The sequence below is a fragment of the Bos taurus genome, chromosome 6 (genome assembly GCF_002263795.3).
Source record: "Bos taurus isolate L1 Dominette 01449 registration number 42190680 breed Hereford chromosome 6, ARS-UCD2.0, whole genome shotgun sequence".
Lineage (NCBI taxonomy): Eukaryota > Metazoa > Chordata > Mammalia > Artiodactyla > Bovidae > Bos > Bos taurus.
This window is the reverse complement of record NC_037333.1, coordinates 108,769,732-108,792,555: the sequence shown is the minus strand read 5'-3', so window position 1 is coordinate 108,792,555 and position 22,824 is coordinate 108,769,732. Positions and strand designations below refer to the sequence as shown.

General features: G+C 45.2%; 1 protein-coding gene across 2 annotated transcripts in view; it reads left to right on the top strand.

The window, feature by feature from the left end:
- The window catches only part of BOD1L1 (biorientation of chromosomes in cell division 1 like 1), a 53,402-nt gene extending 38,607 nt beyond the window's left edge, over positions 1–14,795 (top strand). Inside the window, exons 18-26 of one of the 2 annotated variants that reach the window (NM_001192190.3) lie at positions 1,675–1,759; positions 2,119–2,189; positions 3,199–3,274; positions 3,359–3,393; positions 4,647–4,692; positions 7,190–7,239; positions 7,338–7,422; positions 7,824–7,977; positions 13,440–14,795. In NM_001192190.3, coding sequence (NP_001179119.2) covers positions 1,675–1,759; positions 2,119–2,189; positions 3,199–3,274; positions 3,359–3,393; positions 4,647–4,692; positions 7,190–7,239; positions 7,338–7,422; positions 7,824–7,977; positions 13,440–13,557 — 720 coding nt within the window. In that variant the 3' untranslated portion in view covers positions 13,558–14,795. Of the gene's footprint in view, positions 1–1,523; positions 1,760–2,118; positions 2,190–3,198; positions 3,275–3,358; positions 3,394–4,646; positions 4,693–7,189; positions 7,240–7,337; positions 7,423–7,823; positions 7,978–13,439 lie in introns of those variants that run through there. The other variant, XM_015471774.3, reaches the window with a different exon arrangement.
- Positions 14,796–22,824: the final 8,029 nt, after the last annotated feature.

Below are 22,824 nucleotides of genomic sequence, written 5' to 3'. Positions count from 1 at the left end.
TATTCTGTGTATTTATTGCAAAAGGTGTATAGTTTTTAGACTCTCTCAAAGAAAAATGTTACACTTTATAATCATAAACTGCAAGATTCTATTACTGTCACAGTTTAGATATAATCATTGCTTAGGTTCTTTTTCAGTGGTATTATTGACTTCTTTAGACTTTGAGGTCCTTTGTTCCCAAGTATAATAAGCTTTATTACAGATATACTTGTATCAGAGCAGTGAAATACAGTGATACATGTGATGTAAATTTGTAATACACGGGCTTCTCTTTGCCTCACCTCCAGCCCCTAATACACAGACTGTCCGAGGGTGCGGCTCACTCATCGTCCTTTTTCCTGTGGTCTTATTTTCGTCTTGTGTCTTGGGGAAGTAACTCACAAATATTTATTTCTGTTCTTATCCTGTCTTTTGTTCTAGGCCAGGTTTCTCCTCTTCTAGACATTCTTACATTGCTGAGACTCAGTGCTTACTGACTGTTCCAGTCTGCTCTATCTTCTCTTTCTCCCTCTTTTCCTAATCTGTTTCTTTCCAGCTTGTTCCAAAAGTATTAAGTCAGCTTCCAAAAATATCTTCAGCTGACTGCCAGCCCACTGAAGCCAGTTTATAATCTTCTTTCCCCCGTAACTGATGTACTAAATAAAAAGCAGTAAAGGAAGTTTAACAACCGAAGAGGTGAAGTCATACGTTGTCAGGAATTTCAGCTGGTCATGGCCAAGGAGAGAAACAGGTTTTCAAAAGCCCACTCCTTCCCCTGACCTATTGAGAACAAAAATCTTGAGACAATACTCCTTAATTTGGAGCAAGGCAGATTAAAGGGTAGCTTTTAAGTTTTTCTTAAACTTCACGTAGGGCTTCCCTGGTGGCTCAGACAGTAAAAGACCTGCCTGCAATGCGGGAGACCCGGGTTCCATCCCTGGGTTGGGAAGATCCCTTGGAGAAGGGAATGGCAACCCACTCAGTATTCTTGCCTGGAGAATTCCATGGACGGAGGAGCCTGGTGGGCTACAGTCCATGGGGTCGCAAAGAGTCGGACACGACTGAGCGACTTTCACTTCACTTTTAACTTCATGTAAGGTTTTTAATGTTAAGTTTAAATATATTCTGACTTAATTATTTTTATTTAAAAATTCCATGTATAAAACGGTCCTCTGATTTTAAATTTAGTTTGTATAATTTTGTGTATACATTATATTAATACTGTAGTATAAACAACTGGTTATTTCATGCTCAAAACTTTTTTGCAACTAAGGACAGATAATATAACCATTGATAGACCATCTATCTAAACCAGCCCAGTTGGACACCAGAAGTTCTCTTTGGCTCCTTCTCCTTTATCCCTTTCTTCTGGTCCCTCCCCTCGACCAACAAAGAGAAAAATATCTCTTGGAAATTCCTTTAAGTTCTTTCTTTGGAGCTTCTCTTGAAAAGTCCAGGGTCAGCAAAAAGAGCAGTTTCTGTTTTGCAGGAAAAATAATGGCCTTGTTGCTTTATAACCTTATCTTGTGTTTTTCTGCCTTCAGAATTTGAATCCTTTTGTATAGTCTGCCAAGCAGCAAAATAGTTACTTTAAAAAAAAAAGTCCAACAAACAGGCTAGGAAATTACTTTTGAAGTAATTATATTGAAATGGGTATGAGAAGGGAGCTTCTTGTCCCGTTCAACTTCTCCATAGGAAGAGAACTCTGGAGATTTGGAAGAGTTATCTAAAGCAAGTTCTAAGATAGACAGCACTGCTTCAAGGGCCATGGAAGAAAAAGGTGAGTAAGACATCTCCTCAGTTAAACTGTTTTGAAAGAGACTAATCCTTCAAAGCAGTCAGCACCTCTCTCACCAGGCTTCGCCAGCTGAAACTGTGGTTTGCTGGTCTTTCTTCCCTCCATATAGCACAGTGGTCGTGCTGAGTATAACAGGGCTTGGAGATTGTTTTTAGTCAAGGTCCTGTTCTACACTAAGTGTGCTGCTTATTGGTTAACCAGACTCTGGCTTATGAACTTTAGTGTGTCCACCTGAGAACGGAGTCTGTGTGCATGCGGGTGACTTAGGTCACCTTGGTGGGTGTCCTGGCGCTGAGGCTGAGTGTGGCCCCGGCAGTGAACGAGCTCTGCTCTTTCTGCAGACGAATCCAGCAGCAGTGAAGCTGCCGGTGAAAAGACAGAGCAGAATGACGATGACACCGTAAAATCTCAGGTAGAGATGTTTTTCATATTTATTTGTTCAGGTTTTTTCAAGTACTGAAAACAGAGTGCATCAGTGTGCTCTTACCCAGAGTTGTTCTTAAATGCTTGTGAAGTAGCTCTTTTTTTAGTACCGCGGACAGCATTTCACGCAGAGCACTTTATCAGTGTCATTTTGATGTATTTTGTCCTCAGTGTCTTCATCTTCTCCCAACATTTGTATGAGACCTCCTTCTGTCAGCCCCATGGGTTCAGCCCAGATCTGTACCTCAGTGTCCATGTCCCTTCCTGACTGGGAAGCTTCGCACAGCCAAGCCAGGCTCCAGCTCAGCGCAGAGAACGGGGCTGCCGAGCCCTGGGGTCCCACGGGATGAAACGGGAGCAGCGGCAGGCTGTGCGGAGCGCCGGCCGCGGGTGCCAGCCAGGACCCAGCCTGACGGGGCGAGGTCAGGGACTCCTGAGAGGCTGCAGGAGAGGCAGACCTCCAGTTCTGCCACTCCAGGCCCCTCGGGATTTGCAGAGGACGCAGTGACCTGAGGTGCAGGCCCATAAATCAGGGGAGACAAGCTGTGCCCCAGCCAGATCCTCTAGATAGCCGTCGCCAAGTTTGCCTGTCTTGATACAGCTTTTTAATAGTTATGTTTGTCCTCACTGGCCTCCTTTATGTTTTGTAAGGGATGGCATTTGATCACAAGTGACTAGGAATAAATGCACACGAAGTGGACGCGCATGTTTATTACAAGAGTAAAAGCCGTCATTGAGCACTCCCAGTACCTCATTATCTCATAGTCCTCAGGGCTCTGTGAATTCAAACCGCAGTTACAGGTGTTTCTCCGGTGAGGCGACTGCACTGAGAAAAATGAACCACTGAGCCCCAGGTCACGTGTTTTCTTAAGAGACAGAGCTGGGATTTGAACCCTCTTGGGAGGGAACTCTAAATTCCATTTTGAGAAAGCAACCTATTTGTGTAATAGATGATAGAACTTTTTTATTCCCTTTTTTTTCCCCCCTTTCCCCCTTAGGAAGATCAGCCAGTAATTATTAAAAGGAAAAGAGGAAGACCTCGTAAACACCCTGTAGAAACATCATTAAAAACAAGTAGGTATTGGTGTGCTTTCAGTTCACACACAAGATATTTTCAAACTGATTTTCTAAGTGGGATTTCTATTTCCTGTTTTTCAGAAGATGACTGCAAAACAGATGCTGGCCTTGTCACTGTAAGTAACTGCGAAAGATGAGAACTCTTCAACTGGCTGTTCTTGACCTGAAAGAGTACACTGCAATATTAGTATTTTCAACTAGCTTTTTTTTTTTAAATATTTGAAAAGCTTTAAAGAAACTTTTTAAAATAAAACCTCAAATAACCATTCAGATAGTATTTTAATTAGTAATAACGTCATATAAACATAATTATATTCATTGTAATTTAGTTTGACTCTATCCTCACCTGTCACATCAGCTGTATAAAAATTATCTAGGGACTTATTTTCTTGTCATCCTTGATTAAAACATAGAAAATACCTGTTTTATGTGATTTTTAGATAACAGCTTCTTTATGGAACCCTCCAAAGTGTCTGTCTTACTACTTTGAATGGAGTTCCTTTTTTATTAGAATGGACACTAATTTCAGTGCAGGAAAGTTTGTAGTAATACTTGATCTTTTTTACCGTTCTTTATCTTTGACCCTGAAGTATGTACCCAACAAAATTATTGCACCAAGACTTCAATGCATGAGTTTCAGTGATAGCATTATTAAGAGAACAGACATGTCTTCACTGACGACTTGCTCCCAGATGCTGTGACACGGGGCCAGTCACATGACCCTCTCCAGATTCGCATTTCCCTGGATATGAAGAAATCATTACCTCACTAGAATTCTTACAAGACAGCTAAACCAAAGAGCCACATATAAAGGTGTGAGTGCCTTTACCAGCACACAGAAGATGGTTTGCCGGTTTGGGGGATGTTAACAGCAGCCCTCTGTCACCTCCAGTGCTCACAGCAGCAGTAGCATGACGGGAAGAGGCGTGTGGCAGCCCTAATCCTTGTGGAAAGACCCGTGAGTTCAGATTCGTAGCCATCCATGTTTGAAAGGGAAAAGTGAAAGTGAAGTCGCTCAGTTGTGTTTGACTTTTTGCGACCCTGTGGACTGTAGCCCTCCAGGCTCCTCCATGGGATTCTCCAGGCAAAAATACTGGAGTGGGTTGCCATTTCCTTCTCCAGGGATCTTCCCGACCCAGGGATCGAACCCAGGTCTCCCGCATTGTAGGCAGAGAGGCTTTAACCTCTGAGCCACCAGGGAAGCCGTATCCATATTTTCTGGGTGTATTTAATCCACTTCAGGAAGTAGATTACAGATATTCTATCTACATAATAAACAGAGGTCCTGAACCTTCTTCACATTGTTGATTGACTTCCTGTGTGATGATGACAAACCAGTGACTTCTCTTTTTTCCTTGTTTAAACTTAGGTAGAACAGTCTCCACCTGGCGGCAAGCTGAAAGTCATGCAAACGGGTGTGTGCCTGAAAGCATTGCTCTGTGTGTGACCTAAGGAAGGGGGCGGCCCGGGGGGAACCGCAGGCTGGGGAGGGTTTAGGATGTCCTTGTTTCTCAATGAAGTGAGTGGCTTCCTTGGTAAAAGCAGCTGCCCTTGTAGCCATGAGAGATTCTAGTAGCTGGTTTTTCCTGTGATCTGAGTCATTCTTGTCTTTGTCAGTCCAGGAAGCCTCAAAGAGGAGGGGGGCGGCATGGCCACGTCCAGACCCTACTTTCCTGGACTTGTTTAAGGGAAAAACAGATGAACCTGGGGACTGAGAGCTCTTATCAGGAAGATAAGATTTCAGCCCAAGAGCCTGTTGTTTTCAGCAGAAGAATTTTGAAAGCAGCTGGTACTGCTTACAGAGCTAGGATGCAAGAGATAATAAAGTTGCTTCGATGAGGTATTTTTGTCCTCAGTCCAGAGAGAAAAAAATATTCCAAAATGTTGATAATGATTAGCTCTGTACTGTGCTTAGTCGCTCAGTCATGTCTGACTGTTTGTGACCCCATGAACTGTAGCCTGCCAGGCTCCTCTCTCCATGGGGATTCTCCAGGCAAGAATACTGGAGTGGGCTGCCAGGCCTTCCTCCAGGGGATCTTCCCAACCCAGGGATTGAACCCAGGTCTCCCACGTTGCAGGCAGATTCTTTACCGTCTGAGCCACCTTGGTGAGATAATAGGAAGATTTCATGTTTTCACTAGTGCCTACATTTTCCAGAATTTTTACCATGTGTATATTTTAATTTCATGGTTTAAATTTTTCTTTTTACATACAAGCAGAAAGAGACATTGGTGGACTTTAAGTGTTGATTAGGGAAAAAAAAGAATATGACAGCTATTTTGGATCAAATAAATAGCACGGTGATATCATGAAATATATATTCTGATCAGCAAGATAAGAGCAAATGTGTAATTTGAGAATTTTTCCACATTTAGCTATGTGTGGGATCTTATGATCATACTTTACTTTTTCTTATCTCTTTGAAAGTTAAGGTTTTCTTTTTAACAAAAAAAAAAGAATGTTTTGTTTTTAACCATCTTTTTATCCATAATTGTATTTTTAAATCCGCACAAGGAGAAATCTCCATAAGTTAAATGCCCTTTAAAGACTCTATTTTAAGCTGCGTGATTGTTTTAATGCTGTTGCTCAGCAGTAGTTTTCTGAATCTGGGTACAATGACCAGTTTAAGACTAGATTCTTCTTTGTGGGCCTTTTTCTGGGTTTTTAACTCTGGCATCGTTTGTGTAGTGAACTTTCAGAAACGGCAGCTATACAGTCTTCGTTACTGATAAGTTCGCCTCTGAGCTGTTGAGTTGTCTAATCAACATGTTCATAATTTTGGCGTCTAAGTGCATTGAAATAAATTTCACTTTTCTTACCAGATACATTCTCAGAAAATGGTAACGTCTACAGGAAACCAATACATAAAGAATAGGTATACAGAACCTAAGATAGACTTATCCAGTATACTTTTCTAGATCCCATCATGGAAGTGTATGGTCCTAAGAATCCAGTCCCCACCCCACGTGCTGCTTGCGGAACTCTGAGCAAAGCACCTGCCAACCTGCTCAGGCCTCGTTTTCCTCCCTGTCAAACGGCGCCTGTGCTCTGTGTTGTTGTTCAGTCCCTACCTCACGTCTGACTCTGCAGCCCCACGTACTGCAGCACTCCAAGCTTCCCGTCTCAAGGTCATGTCCATTGTGTTAGTGACAACATCCAACCGTCTCATCCTCTGTGGTCCCCTTCTCCTCCTGCCCTCAATCCTTCCCAGCATCAGGGTCTTTTCAAATGAGTCAGCTCTTCACATCAGGTGGCCAAAGGATTGGAGTTTCAGCCTCAGTATCAGTCCTTCTAATGAATATTCAGGGTTGATTTCCTTTAGGATGGACTGGTTGGATCTCCTTGCAGTCCAAGGGACTCTCAAGAGTCTTCTCCAACACCACAATTCAAAAGCATCAATTCTTCGGCCCTCAGCCTTCTTAATGGTCCAACTTACATCTGTACATGACTCTGGAAAAACTATTTAGAGAGCTGTGTTACGATTTGAGTGAAGTCTGTAATCCTGAACTGCAGCTCCTGCTATGTCGGGGGCTCCCTGGATACCCTCTTCCTCCTCCCTTTCCAGATTCAGATATTTGAGCTGAAAGAGAGAGACCATGAAGGCATTCTAACCCAACTCCTTCTCACTGATAAAAAACCAAGGCTCTAGGAATTTAAGTAATTGGCCCAGATCACATAGCTTATTCACGCCAGGTCTGAGATGGAAACTTGGGTGTCCTGACTTCGATTCTGATGTGTTCTCTGCTTAGGTTTTCCATCTCAATCTTTGTTTGGCTGATACAAAAAAGCAATGATGAATTGTGTAACGATACCTTAATTAGCACTAATTAGGTACATTCACAGACAACAAACTGTTGAAATTTAATTTGACACTAATAAACTATTAATGTAGAAATCTTTCTTTTCTTAAAGATGAAACCAATAAAGAAACACCTAACCTTCAAGAACGAAGTGGAAGCAACGTAAGTGTTAATTTTCTGATCAAGACATGTCCTATAGAAATAAAACTTAGTAAATGCTCAAGTGACCATCCTTTCCACTTTAACTTTATTTCTTCTAGGATGATAGTGAAGAAAAATCTGTGGCAAGTGTGCGTCGGAGAGGAAGAAAGCCCAAGCGTTCGCTCACTCTGTCAGATGATGCTGGTATGTTACTGGCAAGGTCTTACATGTCAGAGTCACCTTTTTAAGACTTTTTCTTTGGATGAGGAAAAATCCAGTGGGGTCCAGCTAGTATTAATGCTACATAAATATGTGTGAAATGGCTGTAATCCCGTGTCAGAAATGGCACATTCCAGATGCTTTTCTGAGCACATGTGAATTTTTCGCAAATGCTGGCTGTGAACCGCCTAAGTAAACTATCCCAAATGTGTTTGAGATTAAGTTAAACAGTTGTGAATTGCAAGTGCTGAAACAAAAAGGAAGTGGAAAACCACTTCTTCTGCCTCCAAGTCCCTAATATCCTTTGTTCTAAACTCTGCGACTCTGTCCTCTGGAAGTGTCTTTGGGAATTGTACAGTCCAGATGTTTCCCTTCTGTCTGAACAGAATCCTCAGAGCCAGAGCGCAAACGTCAGAAATCAGTTTCTGAAGCGACTGAGGACAAGAAAGACCAGGAGTCTGAGGAGGAGGAGGAGGAGGACGAGGACGAGGAGCCATCCGGAGCCACCACAAGGTCCAGCACCAGATCAGAGGCTCAGAGGTAATGGGGCCACGAGGAGCTTCCAGAACCTTCCCCCAGCTCTCCATCAGACCACAGCGAGGGCTCCATCTCTTTGCCTCACTCGTGCCACAGAGTGAGCCCTCTCCTTGCACAAAACGCAAGCCCCAGCAGAGAGAGAGCACGTGTTCCCAGCCCTCTGACATCTCAGTTCCCCCCCGGGGAAACCCGTTCTCCATCTTAAACCATTTTCCAGGAGCCCTTTAGAATCATTGCCAGGCTTCGATGCCTGTTTTGTGGAACCTATTCGGTTCCTTTATGAATACTTATCAAGTACAGTTAGATCTCAGAGGCCTGCTGAGCACGGTCAGTGGAAACGGACGCATACAGCATGATCCGCGTGCGCAGCGTGCTTAGCTCCGGTGAGGGAGAAGGCTCGGACCCGTCCCCATCGTCGGTGCCCCTCCCAGCACCATGTCATGGGTCCGTCACAGGAGACCATCCGAGTGCCCCATTCTCCACGCACATGGCTGGGGATGTCCTACGCTTCCCACGGGGCATGCTCCCAAGCCCTCACGTAGCCGGAAGCCTCTGGAGAAAAGAAGGCCGGGCTCACGTGAGTCTGGGGAGTGCCCGTGAGTTCCCTCTCCTTCTGAGCCAGTGTCCACTGTAACGCACTAGTCGTGGTCCTGAGGAAGGAAGCCTGTCCAACTTTGTCAGTTTTACTTTGCCAGCCCCCTCCCTGTGTCATTATACCTGGTAGCATCAATCAGGGTACCTTTCCTACAGCACAGTTTGAGAAATGTGTTATCACTTTATAGTTTTGTAACTTCTGAAGCATGAATATTTTCCATCTTTAATGTGATTCACAAGCTGTTAATCTTAGTATCATCTTCTATAATTTCATTATCCAAGATTAGAAAGTTGAGGAATATTAATTTCAAGAGTATCACTTATTAACATCTGTCACTGCAGTATAGTAGTTCTGATGTGTTTATTTATTTGCCTGCCTTTTTTTAAATTTAATTGGAGGCTAATTACTTTATTGTAGTGGTTTTTGCCATACATTGACACTTACGTGTTTATGTAAAGATTTAAAATCAGCCAATTTCTAATTTCTCTAAAACTGGACATCATTAGCTATCTGTGCCCTGGTCAGATTTTTAGAGCCAAAAGACGTTAGGAGCTCACAGGGCTAAAGGTAAGGTTTTCCAGGCAGGGCAGCTTGGATGACTAGAAATCAGAAAACCAAGATAACCTGCTGACTGAGAAGTGCAGCTCACCATGCACCGAGAGGGTGGGGGCGCGTCTAGATGCCGACCCCCAGCACCACCGTGCCCTCCTGTGCATCACGGGGAGATCACCCAGTGGAGTAGGGCCCGACGCGGGCCGCCAAGGCACCTTCCAGTGAGCATCTGCAGTAGCTGAGACGTGTGCCTTTTCAAATCCATTCTTCAAAAGTAAATTATGTTATGGTTCTGTGATCACCCGGATTATCGATGCTTCTCCTCCGTGCACTGCAGCAGCCTGTGGTCTCCACGTGGGCTCTTCTCACCTCAGATGCCTCGGCGCCAGTGCTTTGGCTCTAGGGCTATGGCGCCTGTGTCATCTCCCAGGTTCTCAGGGTCGCCTGGGGTCTCTATGGGCCCATCAGGGTCTCGATCACGGTGCCCCAGCTGCTCTGGAAGAGTCTTTCTGCTTCTGCGTGTTACCTTGGGTGGGAAAGATTTTCTTCCGTGTGCAGTGGGCACTGGCCTCCCCATAGCTTCTGCTCTCAGAGCCTCCTGTACAGCTTTCGCTTAAACACCGGAGGGCAGCTTCCCGGTCTCCTCTTGCACTGGGCCCCCTCGTCCTCCTGTTTGTTCTCATCAGTTTATCTATTGATTATTCTCTTTAAGAAGCAAATGTAGACTCCAGGTGTGCGCTGACGGATCCAGAAGAGGACTGTCCGCCTTGTTTCCTAGAGACCAAGCTCAGCCTGCATCCAGCTTGCTGGGCTCCCCCAGCCTGGGCTGCACAGCAGCTCAGCGCATCCCTTGTCCTGTGAGGCACCCCTTCTTTCACCTGCTGCCTGTGCGGGCCCCACTGCTTAGACCCGGTCACCGGGCCTTCACACTGTGCTTTCATCCATCTGGTCCACCTTCTGCCCTGGTGAGCACTTTGGGATCTCACTTTATCAGCCAGTATGTTTTCTGTTGATCACAGGTTCATCTTTCTCTCAGTCATGGTCAAGTATCCACATGGTAAAAGCAGAGCTGGAGTCAGGGAAGCAGAGTTAGTCTTGGTGACATGAAGTTCTGCTCATCAGCCAAGACCCAGAGAACCAGGCATTTTCCTACTTTTTGTCCCCACCTCTGCCCTGCCCACGAGGAGCCTCGCCCTTTCTAGTCTCAGGGGCTGGGGCGTTCAGTGCTGCCATCGCCCAGGGTTTCTGTCAGCTGTTTCAGAAAGAAGCATGGAGAGCTCTCTATACACGCAGCATCCAAACTTGGGAGCCCAGGAGTAGTTTCTACTAGATATCACCAAAACTTAGCAAAAGAAAAATTATCTGCCAGTGAAGAAGTTAGTAAATTTCCCCCCATTAGGAAGGAAAGTCCCTGCTGACACTTGAAGTCATCTCTAGCCCCCTGAAGCTTTTTGTGGTGCACTGATACTTTCTCCCTAAGTTTAAGAGTCTTGCCGCACAGCTATCTTTGGGGGTCCTCGGCTTGCCAAGTGGAAACCTACTCTAGACAGAGCGGGAAGGACTCCCAGAGGGAGCCTCAGTCCTCCCTGCCTCACAGCACTCCTGCACTGGCTTTATCCTGTGCTCCTTGCCATCAGCTCCTGCCCCCCAGGACCAAAGGCACGCCTTGTTTCTCCCCAGCTGGGCACAGCGCCGGGTGCTGGATTAAAGCAGTGCAGCGTGGTTGAGTGGGTTACAGCCCAGAGCCAGCTCTCTTTTGCACAGACCACTGGAGAGGCGATGAGGTAGCAGAAGGGCACCCGCCTGAGGTACAGCCGTGGGCCAGCGGGCACCTTCATGCCGCCCGAGTCACCTTCCCGCATCCTGCAGTTTGTGCCAGTTTTTCCTTGAGGAGCACCCTCGCCACCAGCCCCCCCATCACCAGATCCTTCCGTCCTGCACACACACGCCCTGCCTGCTTCCGCCCGGCCACATCCCCGTCCTCTGCCCTTCCGGCCCAGTGTGTGTGGTGTGCAGTGGCATGTGCCATTGCTTTGGGGGTGTTCATTTTGTCTTCCTCCCTGGTCTGTAAGCTTCTTCCTTGAGGTCAGGGACTTGACTTACCTTCCGTACATGATAGCATCAAAAAATAAGACTTCCCAATATACAATGGCTATTTAGGTACGTCGAATCACATTAGGTCTTCACAGCATACGCGTGTGTGTGTATGTGCACGCACACTATTATTCCCCCATGATAGAAAGGGAAGCAAACTGGAGTGCCAGGCACCTTTCACGTGGATTCTCTCCCATTATTCCTCAGTAAATAAAACATAGTATTTATCTTTATTGTGTATTTGAGGAGAAGAATCTCACAAAGGTCTGGTTCATTATTTCTCAAACTCAAGTGTGCAGGCCAGTCACAGAGGCTCTTGCTGAGACGCAGGCTCCACTTCTGTAGTGTTGGGGCAAGGCCTGAGAGTCTGCATTGCTGATGAGCTCCCAGGTGCTGCCAGGGCTTCTGGGCACAGGCCACCCTCTGGGCGGGAAGAGAGGGCCTGCCTGGCTGACCTCATGCCCCTGGGCAGAAGCCGCTGCGCCAAGCTTCTGTTCTCCACTGCATGGCGTCAGCACTGTGCTGGCAACACACCCACTCCTGGGTAAACAGCTGGTCACTCTGGCTGGTGGCTCTCCCCAGACACGGCTTGAAATGGGATATTGACAAGCAACTGCTTGAACTGCATGGTATACAACAGTACCTGACTCAACTTTATCTGAGTCAGTTTGAGCGTATTTACCTCTGCTGTCAAAGGAACAGTGAGCAGACAGGTCTTCACATCAGTGAAGTCCCATTTCTCCATCTCCTGTCATTTTAGTTATCCAAGCATCTTCATTCTTTGGTATAACATTTATTGCTCGTGTACACAGATCGGGCTTTGTACTAGGCCTTGGAGAGAGGAAAATGAATAACCTCCGCAGCTGCCCTGGAGAAACATCCTGTCTTAACTGGGAGGACGTGTGTGTAGCTGGTTTTCAAACTCTCTTTACAGCAGGCGGCTCACAGGAAGATTGTCTTTTGCAATACTGCCTCCGTCACTGAAACAAAATTTTCATGCCCAAACTGAATAGACATGACATCAATGGTATTTTCTATTGTGTTCTATTAATACTTTGTTTTAAAATAAAGGCTGTAACCTGTAATTTGAAAAACCCTAGTGGACAAACAAAAACCAGAAGTGTACTGGTGGAGACAGAAAGTGCTGTCTTCGGGTTCCCAAAGGGCAGGTTGCTCTGTGATGAGAAAGAGTTCCCAGAAGGAATTGTTCTTGAACTGAGGCTCCAGAATGAAGTTTGCTAGATAGGAGGTGTGGGGTATTTTTAAAAATTGCGTGTGTGCTCAGTTGCTTCAGTCGTGTCCGACTCTTTGTGACCCCATGGACTGTAGCCCGCCAGGCTCCTCTGTCCGTGGGGATTCTCCAGGCAGGAATACTGGAGTGGATTGCCATGCCCTTCTTCAGGGGATCTTCCCGACCCAGGGATCGAACCTGTGTCTACTGTGTCTCCTGCCCTGCAGGTGGATTCTTTACTACTGAGTCATGGGGAAGCCAAAAAAAATTACCTGCCCAAGCAGACAATGTGAAAGAACACTGTGCATTAGGAAACAAGGCTGCTTTGTCAGGGCTGCAGTCCAGGAGGGCATCCCGGGCAGGTGGTAAGGGACTCTGTTGGGCTCCGGATGGTTCTGTGCTGAAGGCATCAGAGAGCCTGAGGATGGAGATAAACGAGATCGTGACGTGGACGTGATTAACTTGACATTTCCGACAAGTCATTCTGCAGGCAGGACAGAGAACAGCCTGGGCTGGGCTGCTAGCCGGGAGACGGGATGGAGAGCTCTTCTTGAGTTCCCACACCCTCTCTAAGACTGCCAGCTCTCCTCTGGGAGCATCCTTTGAGCACCGGTGTTCGTGTGCTCAGATCATGCCATCCTGCTGTGTTCATAATTGTTTCACGTGGGACTGGCTGTTGATGTCTCTTCTGTATAGATACCAGAACTAGGTGCTCGAGAAGAAAGTGGACTTGACCTGGGTCAGCACCCACCCAGAACCTCAGCTGGGGCTTCCTGACTCCTCCTCATGGCCTGTTAGGAGTGAGGCTGTCGGTAGACAGCAGTCAGCGCAGGCTCTTCCAGGGTCCCCTTTTCCCGTGTAGCCCTTATCCAGCTTTCCTCTTCTTGGCTCTCAAGTTCAAAAACCTTCCAGTGTTTGAAGATCTCCCAAATAATTTGAAGCAGGTCCTTTTCGTCGAGTCTTAATCACAGCCTTGACCTCTGTTTCCTGCAGATCAAAGGCACAGCTCTCCCCTTCTGCCAAGCGCAAAAGAGAAGCCAGCCCCCCCGGGGCACGCACCAGAGGCCAGCAGAGGGTGGAGGAGATCCTGGTGAAGAAGGCAAAGCGGTAACGGGGCCGCGGCCACCCCGGCCGGTCCCCAGGGGCCACGGGGCCGAGGAGAGGGGCGCGCCTCGGGGCCACGGGCCGCAGCATTTAACCGGGGGAAGGCCGTGCATGTGTGCCAAGTACCTAGGTGTTACGTTCTAAACAGCTTTATAAACTGTTGTTCATAGAGGTATTATGTACATTAATTTCAGATAAAGGAAAATAAGTTTACTTTGTATCTGAACTCAAAACAAAGTAGTTGTATATTTTAACATTCGAAATTGGGATTTCCGGATGTGACACGTCACTCATGTAAACCCTTCCAGCCCATCAGACACCAGGCTGCCCACTGGTAATCTGTGTACAGTATATAAACATGTAAAAATAGGTTGTATTTTACTCTATGTATGATGCTAATCAATGAACACTTTATTTATTTTACAGAGAAAACTTATCTGTGAACTTTACTATATATCTGTTTATTTTATTTTATTATTATTGTTTTTTTAATTAAAAAAAAGGGGGGTTTTAAATGCTATGCAGTCATCAGTAGAGATGTTTTAGGACTCTGCCTCCCCCGTAAATATCTGAATCTCATCTGGCAGGAAATACAGACGCTTCTCGCATGTATCCGAGTAAAGTAGGTTAGCTCAAGAAAGGGTCTCCATTGCTTTTCCTTTCACAGTTGTGACTGTTTTTTAAGAATGTAACTCGTTTGTAGGTGATGCTCGAATCTGTGACTTTACTACCAGCCCCTCCGGCGTCGGGGGTTCTGGGTCCGTCACCGCAGCAGAAACCCCCCTGTCGGTACCCATGTCTCTCTGTGTTACTGCACATTCTTCCCACAGTGTCTTTTTCAGTGAAGAGAAACGCATTGAAGATTAGGTCACCCCTGTCTGTTGAGCTTCAGGATTATATGTTGTTTTATACACAGTTATTTCAAGATAGAACCTGGCTTTATTGCCAGATTCTTTTTTAAACATGTTTTAACTCCCATATGAGCAAACTGTCCAACTTAAGTTTTTCATAAAATTAAACTTTTCTTAAGATCAAATTTGTCTCTAGCAATGATGTGATGAGTTGCCAAATAATTGAGATTATTTTAAAGTGTTTTGTTCATATTCTTGTTTTATAATTAAAATTTACATTCAATGTGTGTCAATTTTTTTTTGACTCTTAATGTAAGGTGGATATTTCTGTCATTTTACATTGTTTCTTACTGAGATTTTATATATAAATTATAAAATGTTTCCCAAAACTTGAGTGTTAAGATTTTTTTTTTCCCGATTTTAAAATGTCTCCCTGTGAAAGCTGTTTCATCTCTTTAAATAATTGGTCTTATTTATTCCATTTTCACATTCAGACTTGAGTTGGCGATGGCCTCTCTCAGTAGAGTTAATGTTATATCTGGAAGGGGCTTCAGAGACAAGGAACATGATATGTTTGAATTTAACCAAAGCTCAAAATTCTAAAGTGATCTGTCTTAAAGTTAGTTAAGGGTAAGAAGCCAGACCAGGTTGCAAGACTCCATACTCCTAGGTGAACCATCTTGGCACTCGATGGTCCTAGGTTGGTTCACCAGAATTGCTTATCCAAGGTGTTCTCCACATGTTACTCAGTTTAGGACCGCCCGCCCTGGGCACAGCCTTACCAGACGGCATAGCTGGGGTGTAAGGGGGTGCAGCTGTTTTACCAAAGCTGAAAGCAAACATCAGCGCTGCATAAGGACTTGTCTGCTGGAGAACTCAGCTGGGCCGCTTCAGCCCCAGCAGTTCTGCAGCCCGTGTAGGGGAGCGGTCACCCTGAGAGGCACTAGAGATACACGCAAGTGGTTCTTGGCATCGTGATGTTTGGCAGCACTGGTCCACATTTGTAGAAAGGAGGAGGTCTGAAGTGCCGAGTGTCCTGCAAGACACAGGACAGCCCCCGACCCCACAGCCCGAGATGCCAGGGGCTGCCCCCTGAGCGCCCCCTGAGAAGCACAGCACACCACTGCAAACTCACGTTTCCCTGGTCTCAGCTTAGTGACGACCACCATGCCTCCCTGCTCCTCCATAAAGAACGTGAACAGTGGCCCATCTGAGGAGCTGACATGAGGCTGGGCCCATCCGGCGAGGCGTCCCGAAGGGGCAGTGTGTCCCAGAGTGAAAGTGACGTGGCCAATTCCCCTGCAGCGGAAGCTGGGCCTTGCCACCCTGCTTCAGGCCTCCTTCCTTGGGGTGATTCTGCTAGACCGCCATCACATGGACCCCTTCGAGACTAGACACTACCAGCTCTGGCGTGCCAAGGCCACCCATTAGAAACCGCCATCTGGTGATCTCGCGGTGACAGCCAAGCTGGGACAGCCCTCCTGTCTTCTAACCCCAGGTCTGGGTTCTTTTCTGCCAAGCCCCACGGGAGGGAAGACAGGTCTTCCTACCTCCACAGCAGCTCACTGACAGACGGTCAGACCATGAGACAGTGGAGGTTTCCCAGACAACACGCTGATAAAACCTACCTGATCTAAGATGGGGTGGGAGCTGATTCCAGCCCAGTAATGTTTTGTGTGTGTGTGTTTTACTTTCTTTTTCTTTTCATGCACCACACACCATGTGGGTTTTTAGTTCCCCAACCAGGGATTGAACCAACCCATGCCCCCTGCATTGGAAGCACAAAATCAACCACTGGATCACCAGGGAGTTCCCCTCAATCGTTTGATTTTCATTTGTTTTTTATGCCCTGTTCATCCCACATGCAAGAGCATCTTATATTTCCTAAACTGCTGCCGAGCTATTTGTGTGCAGCCAAATCAAGAACTTTTGACCGTACCCTAACAGAGGCATTTTTCTCGGGGGAAGGAGATGGTTGTGTAGGCAGCGTCTTCCCACTGGGCCCCCTGGGCGGGAAGATCCGCTTCTGTGCTGCTCCTCGCCCAGCACTGGGGCCACAAGTGTGAGCCAGAACTCCAAGGGTGGCCAGACATGCAGCACACAACTGTGGGGCACTGGGCTGCTGTCCCGCCCCGCAGGACATGTTCGATCAAGGGGACCCAAGGGTTTTCACTTCCCCAGGGTGGGAGCTCCAATGCGGGGGAGCTACTGCTAACCCCATGGGGATAATTTACGCCACCTCTTTCAGCAGGTTGTAATCTGTATATCTGCAGTTCAATACAGCAGCTACAGCCCCTAACACATTGAAAACATAGGCCAATACTACTATTAACTACCACCTTGGCAGTTTCCTGCATGCCTCCAAGGTTACCACCATTCTAAATACAAGCTTGTCACATTACTATCTATCTATCTATCTATCTATACACACACACACACATCTGTAAGCAATATTTTAAGTTTTGAATACATTTTTAAACTATGTAAATAGAATCCTATTTTAAGGGTCATTTGAGTTGCTTTTTTCTTCTTTGCTGTGCTTTGAAATTCATCCATAGTAATGTGCATAGCTCCAGTTAGTATATCTTCAAGGCTGTATAGTATTCCTTGAAAGACTACATCACAATATACTAAGCTGTTCATTTGCCTGTTACTGGCCTTTGGGTTGCTTCTGTGAATATTCTATGATATTTTGTGGGCAGAACCTCCCAAACTAATCATTGTACACATAGAAAATGACTTACTGTCACATCAAGGAAAGCAGAAAGCAGGCTGGCGGCTGCATGAGGCGACCATTAGCCTGTGAACCAGAGGCCACTCAGCCACTTCAAAGGCTAAAGGGTTAATATATGTCCCCATTTTCCACACTGAGACACATCCAGCTTTCTGCTTCAGTGTCTGACAGCCGATTCCTAGAAGATAATGCCAGTTTGTTTCCCAAATGCTTTTACTATGTTGGACTCCTACCAGCAGTGTGTTTCCTTCCCTTGATGTTTGGTGAGATCGGACTTCCTGATTTTCGCCTATGGAGTGGATATAAAATATCTCTTTGTGGTCTTTATTTGCATTGCTTACAACCAGTTGCACTGGATGAACATCTTTTCATGTGTTTCTTTTCTATCCTTATTTCCTCTTTCGTGATAGGCCTGTTCATGTCATTTTCCCAATTGGTTCTTTGTGTTTTTCTTACCGATTTGTAGGAGCCCTTTATATATTTAATATAAAGATATATATTTATGCACTATTTTATATAAAGTTATAATGGGGAACACATGTATACCTGTGGCGGATTCATTTTGATGTTTGGCAAAACTAATACAATTATGTAAAGTTTAAAAATAAAATAAAATTAGAAAAAAATAAAAAATAAATAATAAATATATTGAATATATCTTTATATTGTTGTTGCTACTGTTTAGTCGCTAAGTTGTGTCTGACTCTGCAACCCTGTGGACTGTAGCCCACCAGGCTCTCCAGGGGATCTTCCTGACCCAGGGATTGAACCCACGTCTCCTGCCTTGGCAGGCGGATTCTTTACCACTGAGTTACCAAGGAAGCCCATGTCTTTATGTATTGCACAATAAACCTTCATGTAAACCTGTTGCAAATACCACTCTGCCAAATACACATACACACACACACACACACACACACACACACACCCCAAGGGTTTATCTTGCCACTTTCTTTATGATACTTTTTGGTTAATTTTAATGTAATTGAATATAAATTTCATTTTGTAATTAGATCTTGTTATGTCTACTAAGATCATGGCATCCGGTCCCATCACCTCATGGCAAATAGATGAGGAAACAGTGGAAACAGTGGCTGACTTTATTTTGGGGGCTCCAAAATCACTGTAGATGGTGACTGCAGCCATGAAATTAAAAGATGCTTACTCCTTGGAGGAAAGTTATGACCAACCTAGATAGCAATTAAAAAGCAGAGACATTACTTTGTCAACAAAGATCCGTCTAGTCAAGGCTATGGTTTTTCCAGTGGTCATGTGTGGATGTGAGAGTTGGACTATAAAGAAAGCTCAGTGCCGAAGAATTGATGCTTTTGAACTGTGGTGTTGGAGAAGACTCTTTTTTTAAATTTTATTTTATTTTTAAACTTTACAATATTGTATTGGTTTTGCCAAATATCGAAATGAATCCGCCACAGGTATACATGTGTTCCCCATCCTGAACCCTCCTCCCTCCTCCCTCCCCATACCATCCCTCTGGGTCATCCCAGTGCACCAGCCCCAAGCATCCAGTATTGTGCATCGAACCTGGACTGGCGACTCATTTCATATATGATATTATACGTATTTCAATGCCATTGGAGAAGACTCTTGAGAGTCCCTTGGACTGCAAGGAGATCCAACCAGTCCATCCTAAAGGAGATCAGTCCTGGGTGTTCATTGGTAGGACTGATATTGAAGCTGAAACTCCAATACTTTGGCCACCTGATATGAAGAGCTGACTCGTTTGAAAAGACCCTGATGCTGGGAAGATTGAGGGCAGGAGGAGAAGGGGACGACAGAGGATGATACGGTTGGGTGGCATCACCAACTCAATGGATGGGTTTGGGTGGACTCTGGGAGTTGGTGACGGACAGGAGGCCTGGCGTGCTGCGGTTCACGGGGTTGCAGAGTCGGACACAACTGAGCGACTGAACTGAACTGAACAGATGTCTTAAGATTCAACAGCAATTAGCTATCCTCCTAAAAGTTTTGATGTTTTTGCCTCCCACGTTTAGATTACAGAGAAGAAAGCAAGAGCTATATCAGCCCATGACCCAGGCAAGCCAAGTCTACAAAAGAATTCAGGCCAAACTCTCGCAGTCACTGCTAGATTGTAAAAGATACTCCGAGGCCGGAAGGATCTGGCTGAAAACAGCTCTCAGCCTATCAGTTGTCTGAGTCGCTCCTCCGTCCTGGGCTGGCTGCTGTCTCGCCCTGGCTCTCCTCACCACTGACCCGGGGATGCCCTTCTGCACTCTCATCTTTGGGATCCTCCTAGATCTGTATCCACATCTTCCTCTTGCTTGTTTGCTGCTGTATTTTGATGAAGCCACAGTATCTTCTGAGAAATGGCCTCTCTATTAACATAAAGGACCAACTGTCAAGTCAGACCCATCAGAGATCTTAGCCAGCACCAATCTTTACTAGCAGTTTCAAGGACATAAGTAGTTGTTCAGCACCAGTGAAGCATAGGGATTGAGGACAGCCCAGTGTACTTCCCTTTCTCGTTGGGACACTGATGTGCACAGATCAACACATGGAGCCTCTAAAAATATACCTGCACCTACAGTACTTACACAGCAAAAAGCCATGTTGGTTATGCAGCATCTCTACCTAGATGGTTACACAGCCTGTGTGATGTTTTCCCAGGAGCCAAGCCCCATAAATCAATGGATTTCAGAGGGTTGTGTGTGTGTGGGTTGTGCTGTGGCTATAAGCAACCCTGCAAAGACCAGATACATCCTGCTGAAAGCACTTCCTAAGTACCAGCTCTCCCACTAGGAAACACCATTCACTGTTTGCCTGGAGTCCAATCACTAGCAAATTTATAAGAATTTTTAACCTCAGATCACGTGTCTTTTTCTGAAGCAGCCCCTCAGTGCTGGATTTGAAGGCCTGATGTAAACCATATTCTTCCTACGATGTGACAAGAGAGAATTTCAGACCTGTTAAAGTCATGGTCCAGCTTGGAAACCATATCACTTATTTATTAATATTAATACTGGCAGCTGATTTTAATTAGTTAGAGAACTCTAAAACAAAAGGGTAATACTGATATGATGCAGAGTAACTTCAGAAAGCAACCATTATCCCCGCTCGGCTTGAGGAACAGAAAGGTAGAGTTTGGTAGGAAACTGAAGGAGAAGCCAAGCAGTGGTGATGAGCAGACCCCTGAGGAGTGTGGTCAGGGTGGGGCCGGGCCCCCCGAGATGGGACATCACGGCTCTTTCTAGAGCAGGAGACAAAATGGGAAACTGAAGTCACTGTGGCTGCCATCGACTGCTACTGCTGGAGTGCAGAAACACTGCTGGGGGGAGGCTAACAAGAGTGACCAGACAAGGGGAAGCAAGTTCCTTCACCTACTTCAGCCTCCTAGTCTGTGCTTAGTACCCACAGTTGGCCAGAAGAAGCCAGAGGGCCAGCTGGCTAAGGAGAAGTGGGGTTTGCAAGAGTCCCAGTTCAACCACCACAGTGGGAAATACAGAAGGTAGATTTGGAATTAAGAGACAATAGCTTAATAACCAGCACTCTTCTACACATACTTCAGCTTCAATATAAGAACAACTGGCTTGTGGATTTTCTTTATTCACTAGCAAGCTCAGCACTGCAGTTTAAGGATGCAGTTCAAGTTCGTAATTAATCTAACATCGGTATGCTTTGCTGCAGTGGAGCCTTGACAAATACCTCATATGCCATACTTTCTAAAGTGGAAACTCTATATTAACTTTTCAGATTCTCTGCAGAAACCATCTGTGTTCTCATCCACTCAGTTTTTATCTCCTGAAGGATCAGCCTCTCCATTAGCTTTTAATAAATGTGCTCTCTGTGACCATTGGCAGAATTTGTGCCTTGCTTTTTTTTTTTCAAATGTCATCTTTTCAAAATAAGTGTATCATCAAGGCTCAAAGTTGTGTTTATTTGCTGAAACCAATTTGTCAGTCTTCAACAAGTCTTACTTGAAAGAGTCAAATAACATTTTTGTTTCATCCCAAAGTAAGTATTCATCAGGAATTTGCCTTTCCCTATTTTGGGCTCATGTGTCCCTGTTTCCCCTCAAACACTGTTATTCATTTCATCCCTGTTATTTTGGGGTCCTCTGGTCCTTCAAAGAGATTCTTTCCCCAGTAAACATTCTTGGAATTTAAAAGGACATATAAGTGGTCATTTCAGATTCTTTTTTTTTTAACTTTTATTTTATATTGGAGTATAGTTGATTTATAATGTTGTGTTAGTTTCAAGTGGATAGCAAAGTGATTTAGTTAGACATATACACATTCCTGGGTCAGGAAGATCCCTTGGATAAAGGAATGGCAACCCACTCCAGTAGTCTTGCCTACAAAAACCCCATGGACAGAGGAGCCTGAAGGGCTACAGTCCATGGGGTCACAAAGAGTTGGACATGACTTAGTAACTAATCAGCAGCAGCAGCAGCATGCATGTATCTGTTCTTTCTCAGATTCTTTTCCCATATATGTTATTACAGAATATTAAGTAGAGTTTCCTGTGCTACAAGTAGGTCCTTGATGACCTCTTTTATATATAGTAGAGTGTAGGGACTTCCCTGGTAATCCGATGGTTGGAACTCCACTCTTCCACTCTAGGTGGTACAGATTTGATCCCTGGTCAGGGAAAGAAGATTCCACATGCCATGCAGCATGGCCAAAAAATTATATATATTAATATAAATTTTATATATGTATATATAATATAAATTATATACATGTATATATATAAATTATATGTATATGTATATATATAATAGTAGTGTGTATATGTTAATCCAACCTCCTAATTTATCCTTTCTCCCCTCCCCACCTTTCCCCTTTGGTAACCATCAATTTGTTTTCATAAATCTGTGAGTCTCTTCCTGTGAGTTCTGTAAATACATTCATATAAAATTAAAAAGAAAATCTAGCCTTTAAGTGAAATTCAAGTCCAATAAATCTGTCTACCCTCCACCTCCGGGACTCCTACTTCCTCCCAAGCTGAACATGGATGGATTCTAGAGAGAGGGCTTTTGAAACTGGACTCGGAGCCCTTTTCTGAATGTCCCCATGTGTCCCCAGCCCCGGTTCTCCTGCATGTGCTCAGGGACTGCTTCTTCCTTTGACAGTCGCCAGGACAGCTCGGGCCCATCTGTTCACTCGACATTCCATTAAGCGCAAGGGCTGCCCCCGGATCCTGTTCGTCTCTTCCTGTCTCTTGCCACACTCCCTTAGGCAGAATGACAGAACTTGCTGTAATGCCTCGACATAAATCTCCCCCCACCCCAGTCTAACCCCCTTTCTCTGAAAGCACAGTCTTCTGGGCCTTTCCCCTTCAAAACCCAGTCCAAAACATCCCACGATGGAAATAAACATCTCCAAGTTAGGCCTCAGAAGATGATTTAACAACAACAAAAGCAACTGAAATATGTTATTTGTGTTAAAAGGCTAAGGGACCAGCTATGGAAGAGAGGAGGATGGCAAGCAGGCTGACTTAGCAGGGATCCCAGCACAGGGCCCACTTCCTTGAGTAAATCACTCGGCCTCTCTGTGTCTCAGAGCCTTCATCTGTAAATGGGAATTCTCATACCTATCTCTCTGATCTCAGGTTGTGTGAGGATAAAAGGAGACTGCTCATTCAATAAATATCTGCTAAGAGTTGGACCATAAAGAAGGCTGAGTGCCGAAGAAATGCTTTCAAATTGTGG